The 19,258-nt window shown below is 29.9% G+C and overlaps 1 protein-coding gene and 1 long non-coding RNA gene across 2 annotated transcripts in view; both read left to right on the top strand.

Annotated features, from left to right (window-relative positions):
- The window catches only part of LOC106457371 (X-ray repair cross-complementing protein 5-like), a 40,787-nt gene extending 24,248 nt beyond the window's left edge, over positions 1-16,539 (top strand). The window contains exons 6-14 of the mRNA XM_022383281.1: positions 121-235; positions 2,314-2,446; positions 3,248-3,360; positions 5,783-5,845; positions 6,982-7,119; positions 9,174-9,264; positions 10,728-10,788; positions 12,880-12,955; positions 16,441-16,539. Coding sequence (XP_022238989.1) covers positions 121-235; positions 2,314-2,446; positions 3,248-3,360; positions 5,783-5,845; positions 6,982-7,119; positions 9,174-9,264; positions 10,728-10,788; positions 12,880-12,955; positions 16,441-16,539 — 889 coding nt within the window. The remainder of the gene's footprint in view (positions 1-120; positions 236-2,313; positions 2,447-3,247; positions 3,361-5,782; positions 5,846-6,981; positions 7,120-9,173; positions 9,265-10,727; positions 10,789-12,879; positions 12,956-16,440) is intronic.
- Positions 16,540-18,168: 1,629 nt separating this feature from the next.
- LOC111085306 lies at positions 18,169-19,085 on the top strand. Its single transcript, XR_002610145.1, has 2 exons — positions 18,169-18,280; positions 19,055-19,085. It is a non-coding gene; the product is annotated as an uncharacterized LOC111085306 (long non-coding RNA).
- The last annotated feature ends 173 nt before the right edge of the window (positions 19,086-19,258 follow it).

Raw genomic sequence — 19,258 nt, 5'->3', positions numbered from 1 at the left:
TAAAGATGGAAAAACAATACTATTTGTATAAGATATTTTAAAGATGGAAAAACAATACTATTTGTATAAGATATTTTAAAGGTGGAAAAACAAAATCTATATTTTTTTATTTTTTTTCAGTGAAGCTCTACCTGCCCTCACTAATTACCAGAAGAAAAATATCCAGTCAGCTGGTTGGAATAGCCCTCTCGAGATTGCAGGAAATTTAAGAATTCCAGTTACTGGCTATATTAAGGTTATCACTTGTTTTTATTGTTATAATTTGTTTATAAATCAATAGTTATTTATGTACGATGTTGATGAACATTTTTCAACACATTGTTTTTACTTTTCTTTTGGTAAATAATGCTGTTTAATATTATTAGTGTATATAACCACTTTATGATATATATATATATATTTCTTTTGTTTTTATAAAGAAAAAATAATAATTCTTATTCAAAATGTATTAAAAGTGTGGGATTAGAAATCGCTGTTTGGGTTTGTCACGTGCCAGTTACATAGTAAAACATAAAACTATTACAAAAAGAAAGAATTCAAATTAATCCTACGGGAAGTTTACGACAAATTAAAAGAAGAGAGGGGGGGAAAAACTTCATTATGCAAACAATGTGTTAAAATTTAACTATTTTTGAATCCAGTGGATACTTTAGTTACTTTCTGTTTTGACTAATCGTGTGTCATTTGGTACTCAACAGATGGTGAAAAATGGTATTTGTAAGAATAGTGAACCTTGTTAATCTTAATGCATTTGTAACGAAGTATTTCTTCTGGATTGTTGAGACATCTGGATAGTCGAATCAATGACTTTGAATACAGTAGACACTATTAATAAAATGCATTAATGACCAATAAATGTTAGAGTGGTAATGCAATTGGTAAACAGTACACTAAACTATATTGTCAATAATTATATATATTGCAAAGTCAAAGTGGCATTTTATGTCATTACTTTCTCATAAATCAGAAACTTTATTCAATCCAATGACTTACCCATTGAATATATAACACTTGTTTTGCTATCTTTTATAAATATACATCATGTTTTAATGATGCTATGCTTCTTCGGTTTGTAGCCCTACGTCTTGACATTAATGTAGCATAAATCACTCTGATGATCTCTGTTATAGTTTATATATGTATATCCCCTACTGTGAAGGTTGTTCTAATAAAAAGTTTTATTAACTAGTACCCTCTTTGAGTGCAGATGTTTTATGGTCTGTAATTATCACATTATTTCCTGTTCTACTCCAATATTTCTCAACCACCAGTAGGTGGACAGTCATCAATTTGTCGCAATCACCTACCAGTCTGTTGGGTTTCATGAAACAAACAAAAATTTAAAGAATATTCACATGTGGATCATAATGGTTTAGAAAGGCAGTGAACTAGTCCCTGTTATTGAAAAGGTTTAATACACTACTCTATTTGATTCTCGTGGAGTTGTGTACGAATTACTGAATCATGTATCCACAGGGACTGCATATCTGTTATAAGAAATAGCTGTTCAGATTTGGAATGTAAATATGTGACTTATTGATTAAATTTTTTGCTCTGAAGATTTGCCTTCATGAACAATCATTTGGATTGTGAGTAATCCATGTGCTCATATCTGGACCAACAAGTTCATTGTAATAACTTGTGTAATGTTGCCAGTCAGTACCAGTTTCCTTATCTTCATTGATATTTAATGTATATTTTGGCATAATAAATGGTTAATGACTGTAATTAGCAGACTCTTAGATGGGTGAGAAAAATTACAGTTACTAAATATAGATTATTTAATCTCAGTTTTCACTATAGAATCTTCTTTGTCCCAAGTGTAATACATTACCATAGCCCCTTGATACCTTATTCCTCTTTTCCTGGCCCGGCATGGCCAGGTGGTTAGGTTGCTCAACTCGCAATCTGTGGGTCATGGGTTTGAATCCCCATCACACCAAACATGCTCGCCCTTTCAGCTGTAGGGGCATTATAATGTGACAGTCAATCCCACTATTTGTTGGTAAAAGAGTAGCCCAAGAGTTGGCAATGGGTGGTGATGACTAGCTGCCTTCCCTCTAGTTTTACACTGCTAAATTAGGGATGGTTAGCTCACATAGCCCACGTGTAGCTTTGCGCAAAATTCAAAAACAAACACATCCTCTTTTCCCATAGCTTTTGGTAGTTTTCTTCGAATGATGCATTAGTTCAAACTTAACTTTGAAATTGGAGGATGCTCTTTATTATCTTGTGTGATAATAGAATATTTATTTATAGAATTCTCAAAGAGAAAAAAATAAAGTAAATAACAGGAAATGTTTTCTTATACAGGCATCTGAGTTTAAGCTTAAATCATGGAAAACAGCATGTGCTCAGAGGCCAGAAGTTAAAGTTTTGAGGGAAACAACCTACCATATGAATGACGAAGCCCAGACAGAAGTCCCTAAACAAGATACTATACCTGGTAATGACTTTGGTTTTTGTATTTTCTACATATCAGATATTTCTATTTATTTATTCTTTACTATTGCTTTTAATAACTTTTTTATAACTGTGACTTGAAATATTTATTATACATGCCTTCTAGTTGCTTGTGACTTCTTGTTTTTTTTTATCCAGGCTATTTAAGTAATGTTAGAAATAAAGTCTGGATAGATTTCAGTCTGCTGCTTCAGTAAACTTCACTAAAAAAAAATTTTTTTTTTTTGCCTGTGATTCAACAGTAGTAACAATATGAAGACAGTTGCAGTCATGAAAGCAGTCTCAATAATGAATAGTGTTTAAACTCGATTTTATAGCGAGTATGCTTCTGTTCAAAATATGTAGTTTTGTAACGCAATTCATAAAAACACATTTTCAAAAATATTGTAAATTATATGTAACTGTACACAGACGAATATAGCTCTGTTCATCAATAAGACATATTCTTTTTTGTTGGTTACTCCCTCATGTGGTGTATCATAACATCTGTAAGAAAACTGCATTTATTTAAGACTTTTGTCAATGAAGAACATAAACTCCCATTGGCATATTTGTTTAGACATAGTAAGTATAAACTTTATATTACAGAAACAAAAACAGAATTATTAGTATAAACAAAAAACTAGTAGGCAACAAATGTTAAATAGGTATGCAAAGCCTGTGCTATAAGTTACATTTGATGATTAAAACTTGATTAAACCATATTACAAGTATATTACAATTCATGAGAAGCAAACTGTTTTGATGTGTATCATGATCCAAGTGGTTTTATTTCTTATTCCAGCATATCGATATGGGACTACTTTGGTTCCTTTTTCTGAGGAGGATAAAGTTAACATGGAGTATAAGACAGGAGATAAAGGACTGAAGGTTCTAGGCTTTACAAAACAGGACTACGTGAGTTATCAGTTTCAGTCTGTACTCTCTACCACAGGTTGGTTATAAGACTGGAGGATCAAATTTATATTTTTCTAACAATTTATCTTTAAGTTGTTTAAAAAGTATCTGTACGTACATACATACACACACACACACACATATATATAAAGATAATATAGTTACATGTTTTATTGAACTTGCTTGGTGTGATTTTACTTTAAAAGAAAAGTTGATGTTGTAGTTTGCACAGATTACTTCAAATAGAATACTTGAGTAGAATGTTTGTTTCTGACATTAATATAATTGTAGTAATTATAACATGGGAAAATGCTAGTTTCTGACATTGATATAAGGGTAGTAATTATAACATGCATATAAAATTCTTCAAACAATATTTCAAAAATAGGCCTGATGATTCCCATACTGCATAGCTTTTCTGGGAGAAGAAATAAGAAATTATACAATTTTTATATCTAATTCTTCATTACTTGTACAGCTTTAACAGACATCTGGTGTTCAGACGCTATCTTTTAATATTTGAATTTCCTCTGTGGTTGTTATTTGTTGACCTATGTTGTGATTTTAACAGAAATGTAAACTGGAACAAAGAGGAACATTTATTTGCTGGTAAATACTGAAGTAGGTTAACTATTTCATGATTAAATTTTCATGCTCGGTTATACATATTTCAATAAAAGGTTTGGAGCATTATAATATCATCATATAAATAGGTTATTTTTCAATGTTAAGTGAAAAGCCTTTCTAGACTCTTAGCTTTATAAGACAGAAAACTTTTAAGACATTTACCAGATGATGAAAAAGATTGCTCAGTAATAATTTAAATTTACCAGCATGCTCTTCATTTAAGATTGTTTATTTAGTCATTTATAGTTTTATCTTGTATTTGGCTTTTCAGTTTAATAATTGGACTTTGAAATTTTACCTTTGTTATTCTGACATATCACACATACCTCATACTCTATCAGAATATAATTACTTTAAACAATTTTAACTTTGAACTCATGGACTGGAAAATTATGTATATAACAATTTTTTACTCTTGAGAAGTTTCAGGGGAATACAATGTGTAAATCATAGTAGATGAGAAAAACAAAACTTAAAACTGAGTGTCACATCTCAGTTTATTAAAGAATGATAAAACCTACTCTAATTAAAAGCAAAATAGATATTTAAACATTCAAAATTGTTCATGTAATTTGCTAATAGTATGAGAGGGCATAACATAAATATTTTTTACAGAATCGAGAAATTTTATAAGGAATTATTTGAAATTGCTTGTTAAATCATGAGGCATAGGCTGGGTAGCAGAATGTCCAAAAATCTTTGGTGCATTGACTCTAATCCTTCTGGATCGGGCTCATGTGTGAATAATCGAACAAAAATATTTTAATTGAATACCTGGTGGATTTACAGTCATGTACTTCTGTTTCATTATTTCTCTACTGCAGTGAATAAAGACATCATCTCCATCTTAATAAATCTAATGCTGACATTTAATATAGCTCTCAAAAGATAGTTTTTTTCAAATGTATATTTGTATAGCGCTCGGCAAAACTAGCTTTAAATTCAAATAAGATGTTTTGTTGATGATAATATTCTGTAAATTAAAATTAGTTCTATATATATCACAGTTGCCACAATGACAGTTTACTCAAATGTAAGGCTACCATTAGAAAGTTCCTGTTGACTTAACAGTAAAATCTTCATTGTATGTTGTGCATGTATGTGCAGCTAATATGCAACCCCGGTTATAGATACATGACCAAATGTTTAAGACAAGATCTTACAGTCTAATTGTAATATGCATTAAGGTTAGTGTTCTTCCTGTAATAGTTTTGAAACTGTAAAATGTGACATTGATTTGTTTAATAATGGTATTACACTGTAATTGATGCTTTTGTTTTCCGCTGCAAATCTTTTATAATACAAGATTTATGGTTCATTGTGTTTTGTTATCCACTTGCTGACTCGCAGGTCTTTTTCTACAAAGCTGTGATATAAAATATAGATATTAAATATGACTTAAAAGTGTTTGTTGGATTTATTTTGACTGTGACCTGTGTTTGACTTTTGATACACACCAGGTAGGATTGGTAGCTTTCAAATATTTAATCTTGTTTAATGCTTATGCTGCAGGTGTGCTCATTTTGCTTATATTTTTCATTTATTTTCTTATTCTTTTCAATCACATTTGAAGAAATGACTTTTTTGTAGACATTTTCAACATCACTATGCAGATATAATTACTTTATGAAGATATTATTTATGTATATGGTAATATTTCTCTGTACAATTTTTGTTTCCAAAGGAAAATTAATGAAATTTAATTGCCATTGAATTTACTTATTTTAGCCCAAATTGTCATCGATAGAGAAAGTTTTAAGACTGATGATCCTATTGAGATTTTTTTTCTCTTTAGGTTAGACAACATTGGTTGTTGGGAGACAAGACAATGTATATTGTTGGAAAAAAGGACCAGCAGGTAAAAGTTATAACAAAGACTTACTCTTATTTGTTAAAACTTTGTATACTAATCACTAAAGTTAGTAAAACTTAGTTTTTACACAGTAACTGTTGTATTTTTCTAATCTTTAGTAGTCTAGGCAGAAATTGATATTTTATTGGCTCAACTGTGAATCATGTTTCTTTGATTATAGTCTGAGTTGAACTGTTTGTAAATGTTGCTACATTATTTTAGGATTTTTGGTATTCTTGGTTGGAAGGGTCTGTACTTGATGGTATTGTGTTTACCAAGGATATAACCTAATTCATTGGTAGCATTATTATTAGGTTGTGCTTATTTAGAGACTTTCTTTTATATTGGCTCTGTCTTATAGGGTGAAAATATTAGTTCATTGAATGTATGTTTATTTAGCATGCCATTGGTTAGTGCTGATTTTGAGCCTTATTTACTTTAATACTCTATTCTCTGGCAGATGAAGTATTGGAAAAAATCAGAAGAGCTGAGTAAAATAATAATAACTACACTTAATTTAAAAATACACCAGCTTAAAAAACAAACATATGATTTATAAAACTTGCCTAAGTTGGAGTTATTTTCATTTATGTTCAAATGATAGTTTGTCACGTAAAAATTGTTGTTTGGTGCTGCGTTAGAGGTTTGCTTACTGGCTCTGTTTTATATACAAGTTAATAAGTTTATGTATTTTATAGGCTTAAGTCACTAGTCTAAATTATTAATAGAATTTTTTTTCCTCTTGTGTAACACTTTGTTTGTTAACTACATTTTCAGTAGGTTGTAAGATGAGCTACATTTTTATTAAAATGGACCTTGGTTAATACCGATGTTGTTAACAGTATTATTGATTGAAAAGGAATGACATAGCAAACTGTATAGGGTATGTTTTTAACAAAATCAAGTTCATGCTTGCATTGTAGTTTCGTTCACATAACTGACACATTTTCATTAAATGTTATTATGACACAGAATTCTATTCAGCTGTACATAATAATTTAAACTTCTATAAATGCATGTTATGGCTAGCTCTGTAGTTTTAACATACTTATAGCTTCTGGCTGTAATGGATAGGTATATTTGAAACTTCTATTTTTTATTTTATTTTTTAAGAGAAATACTTATTGAACAACTTGATTCAGTCAGCACAGGTAGCTCTTTCGGCCTTCATTCGTGCTCTGTACGAGACAAGTATGGTGGCAATAGTTAGATATGCCTACTCTGCACGAAGTTCTCCAAGGATTGGGTTTCTGTCCCCAAGAATCAAACCTGGCTATGAGGTAACACTAATTGAGTATTATTGATTGATAATTTTGAAAGACGCAATACTTGTGTCTTCTTGTTTTAAAACTTCTTCCAACACACTTCAGTAAAATGCATCTCATCAGTCTTTATTACTAACACTGCATTGTTTAACTGAATAATAATTGATGAGTTGACAGAATTAATCACTAATAACATAAAAATGAAAACAGTAAGCTGATGTTTTTATTACCTCCTCCATCGAAAGTGGACGGAGGTTATGTTTTCACCCCTGTGTGTTTGTCAGCAAGATTTCTCGAAAATGGCTGAATGGATTTGGATGAAAGTTGGTATACATTTGGACTATAGCCCCAAGTGATTAGTGGTTGGAAGGTCAAAGTCAAGAATATCCAAAAAATCCCTATCTGTTAACATGAGGACTGATTTTTCTCACTATTTTTTATCTATAACTCAGTAAAACATTATCAGATTTTGATTAAACTTGGTGGACATATGTAGAATATTATTCCTCATTGTCTTGCCAAAAATGATCTATGTTCATTGATAACGACAGACATATGGACACATTATAGAATTTTTTTAGGGCTGAATATGATCAAAGCTGCACGGCAGAGGTATGTGCTCTACTGAGTGCCTCTCTAGTTTGTGATTAGTGACATTTTTGCATTACTGTTTTAAAGTCTTTCAGTCCAGAATTTAACATCTGACATAATCTATAACACAGGCCTGCGAATTTAAACTTCATAAAAGTTGTTTTGGTTTTAATAACGGATTTTCCATAATTCAGCTATGCAGATTTCGAAAATGATATTCATTTTTTCCATCACGTAAGGATTTTTTACAAATTGGGAAGAAAAAAACTTACTTAGATCAAATTATTATTTCATTTACCAGAATGAACATCTTTTTATTATTATGTTTGTTAACAAATATACAAACAAACTGAAGAAAATGGAAGAACATTGACGTCAAACAAATATGCATATTCATTCAACCTGATTTTTTTTGTGAAATCTACGTCTTTTAGTCTCAAAACTACGTGATGTGGTCTTTCTTTTATAGTTTCCCAGTTGGACAGCGGTAAGTCTTCGGATTTACAACACTAAAATCAGGGGTTCGATTCCCCTCGGTGGACACAGCAGATAGCCCGATGTGGCTTTGCTATAAAAAAACACACACACTTAATTTTTTTGTATTGTGTTATGACGTTTTGTGAAAAATCTGTTTGTGATGGAGAAAAAAGGATATTATTTTCGGATTCAGCAAACAGGAATTACTGTATAACATGTAAACAAGTTCAAGACAATAAAAACATCGAACGCCTGTGTTAACAATAAAACCATTGCAGGCCTATATAATCATTGTCCCTATTGTTGTTTTCAATTAGGTAATTAGAAAGAACATTCTTCGTATTAGTACAAATTTTATCAATTGGAATTACTTTAACAATAAATTTCGCTTGTTTATTGAGGTTCTAAATAGTAAGGTTGCTTTGATGTTATTTCTTTGTTTTAAGTACAACACAACGTTTTGTATAACTAAATGCTTGAAGTTTTGACTAATTATTGACATTTTTTAAAATTCTATGATTTAAAAATAGTTTGTTCTATTTCGTGAAATAAAAAAAATATTAATTTTATTTTACAATATGTCTGAATTCTGAAAAAATCTTCAAAAATTAAACAATTTTTAGAAATCTACGAATATGTAGTTATTTCATTCACTGTTTAACTCGGTATAAAGATTTGAATTAATGTGAAATTATGGTTGTAATTATTGTGCTATATTCAGAAGAAAACTAATTTGACTTAAGTGTAAGATCATATAGAAAACATTTAGGATTACATATTCTTAAATAACCTAATGGTGCAGTGATGTTTGTTTTTTGGCTTAGTTGTTTGATTTTAGAATTAATTATAAATATACTTAAACTTTGTGTTTTATGAACTCGAAATGTTAACTCCCATTTTTGTGAATCTTGTTAACATGACTTAACTTTACTTCATTTTGAAAATTCTGTACTCGAAGACTTATAACTCTTTATGGTAAACATAGATTCTTTTGGCTATAGTGTCTGGTTTTTATCCAACTTCCGTTTATGGAAGACCTCAGACGATTCATATTTGCTCCACTTGACCTTAACAAAAAAAACATACCAACGGGTAAGTGTAAATAAGTGTTATGTATACCTGATCAGGTGATAAGGACTACTCTTGAAATATTTAAAGTTTATCTATTATACTAGTATATTACTTTAAAATTTATATTTATAGTACCAGCAGGTTATGCAGAAGTTTATCTGTAGTACTGATAGATAAATTGAAAGCTTATCTATAGTGCTTGTAGATAATGGAAAAGTTGAGTTTATCCATAATACTGGGAGATAACAAAGTTTCAGTCTTGTCTTAGTTTCTTTTATTTCTTTAAAAACACAAATAAATGCATAAAATAAAGACAAATGCTCAAACAAATATGAATAATCTCTGTTTTTAGCTTTCTTTCTTTAATAATAGAGTATATTATGCTCCTTCACTTTAAATAAAAAATAAGTTGTTGAATTTTCATCAGGAAGGTAATTTTAAGATGAAGATCATTATGGATTTTGTAAGAATGTTTCAGAAAATCTTGCAATCAGTTATTTGCGATGTTTGTTAAAACTTTTGAGAATAATTTTATCATTGAATGGGGGAAAAAACTTGAATATCTCATAATTTATTTTTAGTCAATATTTATTAAATATTTGGTGATAATAAAGATGTTTTAAACATACTTGTTACTGTGATTAATTGTAATATCTGTATAGGCTTTAAACAAAACCTTCCTTCTGTTAAAGCATATAACTGCTGAAAGAAAGATTTGTTGCACCACAAAAAAGAAATCGCTTTTGAAAGTAAATTCTAAAATACATTTTCCAAAAAAGAAAACAAGTGTCTTTTTGTAAATTCTTGTTGAATTTATGATTGAAATCAATTAATGAAGATTTTTACTAAGTATTGGATTGGAAATTTTTATTGACTGTATCTACCTGTTAAGTTGGGGATGGCATTTTAAACTGGTAACACAGGTACCCACCAGGTGAAGACCTGTCCTAACAGTTTGAACCATCATTCTCAACTTAACGGACAAGTACAGATCATAAAAGTTTCCAGTTTAGTGCAATCTTCTCTGTCTTTGATCTTGAAAGTTTTTTTTTTGTAAATTGTTTAAATTTGATTTCAGCTTTGACTTTATAATTGTTTTGTATGTTCTTTGCTTCTGACTAAGGAAAGAAGGAACTGATATATCACAATTTATGTATGTATCAAACACCCATGAACTAGTTCTTACCCATGTTCTTACTTATTTATGGTAAATTACAATATGAAAAATTGCTTTGCTAAAAATATCAATCATGTTAATAATTACACTTATTTTTGATAAATTACAAAATAAAAAAAATGGCCTTTCTGAAAATATTAAGCATGTTAATAATTATAACAGTTTAGTTGTCTGGTTAAATCTATGGATTGTTGTTTTAACCTCTTTTCATTATTTTTTAATACTTCATTAAAAAACTTCCTTATGGATTAGCAATATTAGTTCCTAAGGCAGCTTAAGAAGCTCATTTTAAGTGATTCATTTCCAGCTGATCAGTTAAAAGCAGTCGATGAACTGATCGATTCAATGGACCTCACTACTGCAAATGTGTAAGTTTATTAGTTAATGTTCTTAACACGTAAAATTTTATGTCATCAAAGTACATGAACTTAGCTCATCAAATGAAATATAATGTTCTCTTAATCGTGTGTTTTTACTTTAATAGTGAGCAACTGTTTTATTTCTAATTTATTAATCTGGAATTAAAATGCAGCCTTATGTAATTGGGTTTTTCTTGTTTAAGTTTTGCTGTGTGTGTCAGTTACTGTTTTACAAGATTATTGTGTTGTAAGAAATGTCATTACTTGCATCAGTTGAGGAGTTTGCTACATGAACTGATAAAGTATTCAAAGTAAGTGTAAGGAAGTTATAATTGTATTGGATTTGTCAGTTTCTATATGTAAATTCAATTGTGCTAATTTAATACAACTTTGAGAACTTGTAATTCAACTGATTTTTTTATCAGTTCTCTACTAAACTGACTGTTTTATGGTGACGTGATTTAGACCTAAGCTAGTCTACTAAACTGACCGAACCTAAGGTGTAAGAGTTTTAACCGAAAATGCAGCAAGGATGCTCAACTGAAAAATAGATGTAAAGTTAGTTACAATATATATTTTGTATTTAAATTTTTGCATATATATATATATATATATATTTAGATAAATTATGTATACCTGTACAGGAATGTATATACATATATGCATTTGTAAATAGTAACTTATGTTGTGTAGTTGTATTGTTCTGATGTCTTAACAATTATGCTCTCTATTTTACTGCTTACAATGCTGTAATCTCATTCAGGGGCTATTCTGCTTTTTATAAGATTATGGAATATTACAGATAATAAACATTAAATCCTCCTCGGTGTTTCAATTACTATTTTGGAAGTTTTTAAAATCATTTTATTTATGCAGCTTCTTAGTTTTAGAGAGTCACCTTTTAGAAGAATTACATTCATGTATAAATCAAAATTGCGTATACTGTAGAAAAATAATAGAAGTCTATACAGATTTTTGGAATGTTTAAAAATTTAAGTTTTGTACCATAAACTTTCAAGGAGTATGCTATCTGAAAACAATATATATATATATATATATATATATACTGTGTATTTGGATTGGGTGTGGCCTAGTTTTTAATGTGATTTGACTGTTGATCTGAGGGTTTACGCTTTGCATCCTCTGCATTTCGGGGTCATTGGTGTACTGTAAGTATGATAATCAAATTTCGCTATTCAGGCAAATAAGAACGGGCCAAGAATTGGCAGTGGGCTTATCAGTTCAAAACTGTGGATGACTATGCACAAATATACTTTGTATACTTTGCACAAAATAAAAAATAAAAACGTGTACTAGTGGTAGAACTAGTAAAATGACAATGAAATGCATCATTTGTACAGTTTAGATATATAAAATTATGCCGCCACCTCTGGTGGCTCAGCAGTAAGTTTGAGGGCTTATAACGTAAAAAACTGAGTTTGAATACTCATGGTGGGCACAGCACAAATAGCCCATTGTGTAGCTTTGCACTTAAATGACAAACAAGCACCTAAAATTATGCATACACAGATGTTTAATGGTTATGCATGTGTTTTCAAGGTTTTGTTTTTCTTAGATGAGTGTTAATTGTTAGGTATTACATATATGAAAACCATGTGGAAATATTTTAGATTTGTATATCAGTTTCCAACTTCCAGTTCCTTGTTCTCAGATGTCTCGTAAATTAATGAAAATACTAAAGGAAGAGTAATTAATATCATGATTTCATCAAAATCAGCCCTTGTTTTAATTAAATAAGCCTCTTCCAATTAAAAACTAACTTAGGATATTAAAGAAAGCTAGAAAGGAACTAAAGTAATGCAAAAGTTATTAAAAAATCTCAGATTGCTGAATAACTTTTTTTTTGAAGAAGAAGAAGAAGAAAAATTACAAAATTTAGATGAAAATGTTTTAGGAGAAGCCAGCTTGTTTTAAAAAATTATCATTGATTTTTTTAATATCTGGGGACTCTGCTCTTAAACACCTGGTTATTGCTTTTGTGGACCAGGAAATGTTGGCTCTTGTGTTATTAATGCATGTACCACTTTATTATTCAGTTTTTACTATTTGAAAGCTTAAGTCATTTGATACAATATTTAGTGGAGAGGATGGTGCACGAGAGGAAGCACTGAAAGCTCAAGAAGTTGTTAACCCCTATATTCAAAGACTCTACCAGGTAATTACAGTAATCCTTTATGTACATTACAAGCCAATTAATGTGTAAAACAAAAAGTATAGTAAAGAAGGACTTGCTCATGTATAATGAAAGTGTATATGTTTGTGAGAGATAAAGAAGTTTTTCAGGTGTTGAAGCAGTTTTGATTGAAATCAAGGGTGATTGATATCATGTTTCTATTTTTATGTTTTTTGGGGTAATTATTATGCCCACTTCTGCCTATGAACAGTTAGTGGTAGTGAGATTTGGGATGATATGCATTCCAGCACCCAGATCCTAATCCATTATTGAACTTGTAGCTTGCTTTCGAGTTTTATATGTTTTTTTTTATTACGTCAGGTAGATAGAATATCCCCAATGCTTTTGGGTGCTATGGCCACAGACATTTTTTATTTTAAAATGGCACCATTTGTATAAATGGTATAATTTTACATTTCATTGCAGTTTTGCCAGTATGTACATCTATAATAAATATGTTGTATTTTTACATGTGTTTGTGTAACTAAAACGTGTCTTTGATCAACTTTATTCCAAGGAAATGAAAGTCCAATTTGTCATATGAAATAAGCATCTCCTGAAGTGTTGCTTGAAAAGTAATATAAAATATGTAAAAAAAAACACAATTTAATGCAAGGTTCATTATATTTATTTTAAGTATGTAAACAATTAAGAGACTATAAAAATATAGTTTGTATTATTAACCATTTAAATCTTCAGGCAACTAAATGCACCTACTGTGTTAGAAAAGGATCTAGAATATGTTGTGAAAATGTCGTCATAAGTTAACAAAAACTCATCAATGCATTCACTAAAGTGAGTTTTTAAATGGAGGAAAAAAATGCAGATTTTTGTACATTACATTTGCAAGAAATCCTCCGTAATCTCAAACTTTCAGTTTATTTAATGCTTCGTGACATAACGTCCAGTAGTGTCCTTATAAAACGCAGGTTTAATTTTAGTTTTGTCTGGCATTCACACAGAAAATTACTTCACCAGTAAAATTTTTAATACACTTCCCTTACTTCTCTAATGTAGTCTTTCTAACACAGTTGTAGTTATCATAAATAGTTAGGCTATACTTGGTCTGTTATTTTTTAATTATTTGCATTATGGATCATTCAGACAAAAACACACTTTCCATATTTTATTTCATATTCACACGTTTGGGTAAATTATGATTTAATTTTTTTTTCTTAATTTGATATATCGGTGGTGTCAAAAGCATAAGCAGGTAATGCAAGAAAGTAAAGTTTGTTAGGCCGAAGTAAGGTACAGAAAGTCAAGTTTGACAGCAGGCATTTTTATAACATTTTTTTTACTTGGTCATTAAAAAAAAATATTATATTCTATGTACTTATTACTATATAAGAAGCAAACTTTTAGATATTGTATGAATTTTCCTCTTACTCTACCAATAACTTCCTTATCTTTTGTTCGTAGTTGTTTGTTGTTTTGCAAAACTTTAAAATTATTTGATTATATCGTAACCATAAAGACTTCTTTCATCACTTTTCTTAATGACATATGTGAAATCATAAATTCTTAAAAAGATTTCTCTAATCTTATTAATATAAAAAGACTTGATTTCTCTTGTAAATTGTTGGTTCTCTGTACAACCATAGATTTATTTTCCATATATTTCTTTAAAAAACGTTTTATGTAATAAACAGAATGCACTGTTTTGTTTATCAAATCCTTGTTTAAGTCTATTGATCAATAAACCTTTCTTTATACACAATTCCTATTCATTACTTGCTTTTGAGAGGACTTTAAGTTTCCTCCTGGCCCAGCATGGTCAGGTGGTTAGGGTACTTGACTCACAATCTGTGTGTCGCGTGTTGGAATCCCCGTCACATCAACCATGCTCACCCTTTCAGCCCAAGAGTTAGCAGTGGGTGGTGATGACTAGCTGCCTTCCCTCTAGTCTTACACTGCTAAATTAGGGACAGCTAGCATAGATAGCCCTCGTGTAGCTTTGCACGAAATTCATAACAAACAAACAAATTTTCCTCCACTCATAGCACTCATATAGTAAAGGGTTCTTAATGCTGGAAAATAATGTATAATTTAAATTTCAAACTATTTCCAACTGCTCTTTATTTAATGCCATTAAAGTTGTTTTTGTTTTTTGTAATAGAGTATCCTCTTTTTCACACCAAATTTTTTATATACATTTATTCTTCTGATGCACTTGCTTTCTTGTAATCAAAATTTTATTTGAATATTTCTTAATCTAGGTTTCTCTTTCTTATTCATACTTTATGGTTTAACATAGTTTTTTTAAGAATTTTGAACCTACTTCATATTACCATATATTAAATTCTAATTCTGGAAAAAATCATTATCAGTTCTGATCAATTTTAATTAGCTTATACAATTTTTTTTAATCTCCTATATTTTTAATATAATCAACATTTTAACTATTTTACCAAAATTCTTGTAATTCCCTTCATATCAATTCATTATTTGTATATTCTCCTGAACTTTTTGGCAATTTTATAGTCAATTCGTTAGTGTGGATTGCAGGGTGTCATTGAATAGCTCATTTCCTTGTTGTCGGTAGTTCAAAATTAGGGATGCCAGTAAATAGCCTTATAGCTTTGCCATAAATACAAAGTTTTGAGTGAATATCTAAAAATTTCACTTGATCTTCAGTTTTGTTTTTATTTTTTTCAGTCCAGTTTTTTGCCAACTGATAAATTATTATCATGCATAGTTTATCTAAATCACCAATTTAATGTCTTTCTATATAGCAACAGGATATTAATTTATAATAAGTTAAGAGATTATTAGTTTACAACCAGTAGAAGTCTTGTAATAGTTAACATATGAACAACCAGAGCACAGAGTACTTTGACTAATTCAAGGTTGTTTTTGTTGAGCTGTATTAGTTTTAATGTTATGTTTAAGTTTTATTTATTTGAAGTATTTTAAAAGATATTAGTATTGTTTGCCAAATCAGTTGCACTTCCTATGATTAAAGCTTATTCAAGGTGCGTTTTTTCATAATACTCCTCATTAGAATAATCCTAAAACACAATAAAAGTTCAGAGATACAGCTTTTGAGTGGATTTCCTTTTTTCACTTTATAACAACATTTTGATTGCTTGTGTGGTCGAAACATTGTTATATACGTAAAAAAATAAATAACTAATCTACTCAAAAGGTGTATCAGGACTTTTATTTGGAGTATACAGTGTATTTCCTCTCCTTACAACAAATCCTAATACACATTTTTCTGTTTTTCAATATCAAAGTATATGCAATAAAATGTTATTATCTTTGCATTTATTAAATAATTTTACAAAATTTAATTTAATTGGGTTTTCAGCCAATTAATAATAAAACTTTTTTATATATATTTTACAGCTGTTCCACTAAAGGACTTTACAATAATACTAAAAAGAAATTACTAAATCAAGTACTTCTACGTATCTAAAGTTGTTATGTTAGATGAAACAAAAGAACAATTTCTACCTCCTCAGCTGGTTCTAGCACCACTTTCAGACGTTCTGGGACCTCAGGAAGAGGTTCTTCAGGATGAAACACACGATGTTGCATGCACTAAAGTACAAACCAAATAAATGTTTTAACACAGGGGGAGTTCACTTTACTATTATATAAATTAAAAAAATGAAAACAAATAAATAATATTGAACTATTTCTTATCATATACATCAAATAAAGGCTTTACATGTAATAAAATCTTACAACTTACATTGACTAAGACAGATTTACTATTTATAAACAATTTTCTCAAAGGAGGATGAAATCTTCCTCTAAATCAGAAGAGACAAAAATCCTTTTTTAAACCTAGAAACAACATCTCTAATAGGTTTCAAAGGGTTTATCTAGCATTCAGATTTACAATGAGATAACAAAAAAAATCTAGGGATTTACAAAGCTAAAATCAGGGGTTCAATTCCCCTTGGGGGACACAGCAGATAATCCATCATGACTTTGCTATAAATTAATATGTACATATTATTGTGAAGTTCTTTGGTGGAACAGCTGTAAGTCTAGGGATTTACAAAGCTAAAATCAGGGGTTCAATTCCCCTTGGGGGACACAGCAGATAACCCAGTATGACTTTGCTATAAAATAACATAACCATATTATTGTGAAATGTATGTTTTATGCTATGAGTTATAAATTTATTTTACTATTACATGTGTTTTAAAGAAAATTATTTTCATTTTCTGATGTAATGAAAGCTTTGTTTCGTGGCTGTGCCTGAAGCTGTTTTCTTGTGTGCTTAGTATTTAAATGAAAATATGGTTCATAATTGTGAGAGTTCTCAGTCCTGATTGTTGACCTTCAAAGCTTATTGTTATTTACAATTTCAATTCTCATAACTTTCCTGGTCTTCTTTGTATATTTCCTTCTTAAAATATTCCCTATGTTTTTAAGAAGTTCACACTAATGAATAATTGATCGTTAAAATAGAGCAGATTAATAATCATATGCATTGGAAGTGTATGATACCAAGCTTGGATACTCTAGTTGACACCTAGGAGAAGGAGGTTAATTAGAAGTATGACCCATACTACTTATACATGTTTTGTTGTGTTCTGATCACTAAGAAAAGAGCACGGGATGCAAAAGGCAGAACTGACAATTACAATAGCTCCCATGAAAATTTTTTTGTGAACATTATAAAGCTTTCACAGTGCCTATTTTGTTGTGTTCTGATCACTAAGAAAAGAGTACGAGATGCAAAAGGCAGAACTGACAATTACAATAGCTCCCATGAAAAATTTTTTGTGGACATTATAAAACTTTCACAGTGCCTACTGTGCAGTGAGACTCGTTTATTTTTTGTAGTTTACTGTTCATATTGTCACTTTATGGTCATGCAAAGATAATCTGTTTATTACGGTAGAACATGATACTCATATAATTTCAATAGCTGTACTAATAGAAGAAAGAATTAAACATTTCTCGCCACCTAAGCACGATGTTATGATAAAGTGGATGATGTGTTTATCGGAAGGACTAAGCATAGAAACTAATATTTACTGCAAGACTAGTACAATGAAAGTTCAACAGTAGTAATTACCTTCTTTGTGAAAATCATCCTTAAAACAAATTCATGGCATGTTGTTTTATTAGTATTTTGTGTAAAATCTGTTGCTTATTTCTGTTGTTATGTGATTTTTAATTGTTTATGGTTATTTGGTAACTAGAAGAGTAATTTTTTTCTACAACTTCTTAGCTTGTCGATCTTGCTGCACCAGTTCTAGAAAAAGTAAGGGGCTTATTTCCTCTCGAGAAGTTGATGACAAAGAAGTCTGTGGAAACAGGGGCAGATATTTTTCAGAATGGGTATATTTATTCAAAGCTGTTTTTTTTTATTTTAGCTTGTTTGTTTTTCAAAATAAGTGAGGTTTTGTGAGTAAAAAAAAACACCTAAAAATTCTGTTCATTTCCTTTGTTTTCGAAATTTATCTGTTAGGACAATAGTGTTGGAAAATATTATTTTATATATATTTTCAGAATTTCTGTATCTAACCAGATAGCATGAATTAGAGAAGCTCAAGGTTTAGGTTTTTGGTAAAGATATATCATATTTGTTTTGTCATTTAGACCATTCTGAGCTCTTCAAGAAAGTTAAAACATTGTCTCAAACAACTGCAAAATCATTCTTTGTTGAGCAACATCATTTTGATTTTCAACTTGTATCTTAAACTTTCGAAAAAGTAAATACTGACATTAATTATGTTTAAACAATTACAGGTAGTTTCTGTGTCATCAGGATTATATAATATGAGCCAGAAGCATTTCCAGTCTTTATTTACTAAGTAAACTTTATATGACTAGAGCAGACAGCCATCATTACATTCACAGTGACTTCCTCCTGACATACTCTTTGTTTAATCTGGTGAAGAATAAAGATAATAGTGCACATGTATATAATCCACTTGTTTTAATGTTTTCCTATCTTTATTTAATGGGGACACATGTGTCTATATGGGGGAAACACTTATGGTAAAATTGAACATTCTACCATAAAATAGTATTTATATTTTAGGGAATTTATAATAATATATAATACATTTTGTGTTTTATATCTTGTCATTATGAAAATAATCTACAAAGTGATAAAGCTGGTGGTGATGAACCTAAAAAGAAAAAAACAAAAGCTGACGGAGAACTCGAGGGTGGGCTGGCCAAACAAATGGAAGACTCTGTGTCCGAGGTCAGTTGAAAATATTTTATCACTTATTAAAACATTTTTCAGAAATAATTAATGTTCAACATATGACTTTGTTACTTGAGTTTTTCAAATCTTTTGGTGAATGG

Source organism: Limulus polyphemus, unplaced genomic scaffold (assembly GCF_000517525.1).
Source record: "Limulus polyphemus unplaced genomic scaffold, Limulus_polyphemus-2.1.2 Scaffold322, whole genome shotgun sequence".
In the NCBI taxonomy this organism is placed as follows: domain Eukaryota; kingdom Metazoa; phylum Arthropoda; class Merostomata; order Xiphosura; family Limulidae; genus Limulus; species Limulus polyphemus.
The sequence above is the reverse complement of the archived record's forward strand: the minus strand, read 5'-3'. Positions and strand labels throughout refer to the sequence as shown.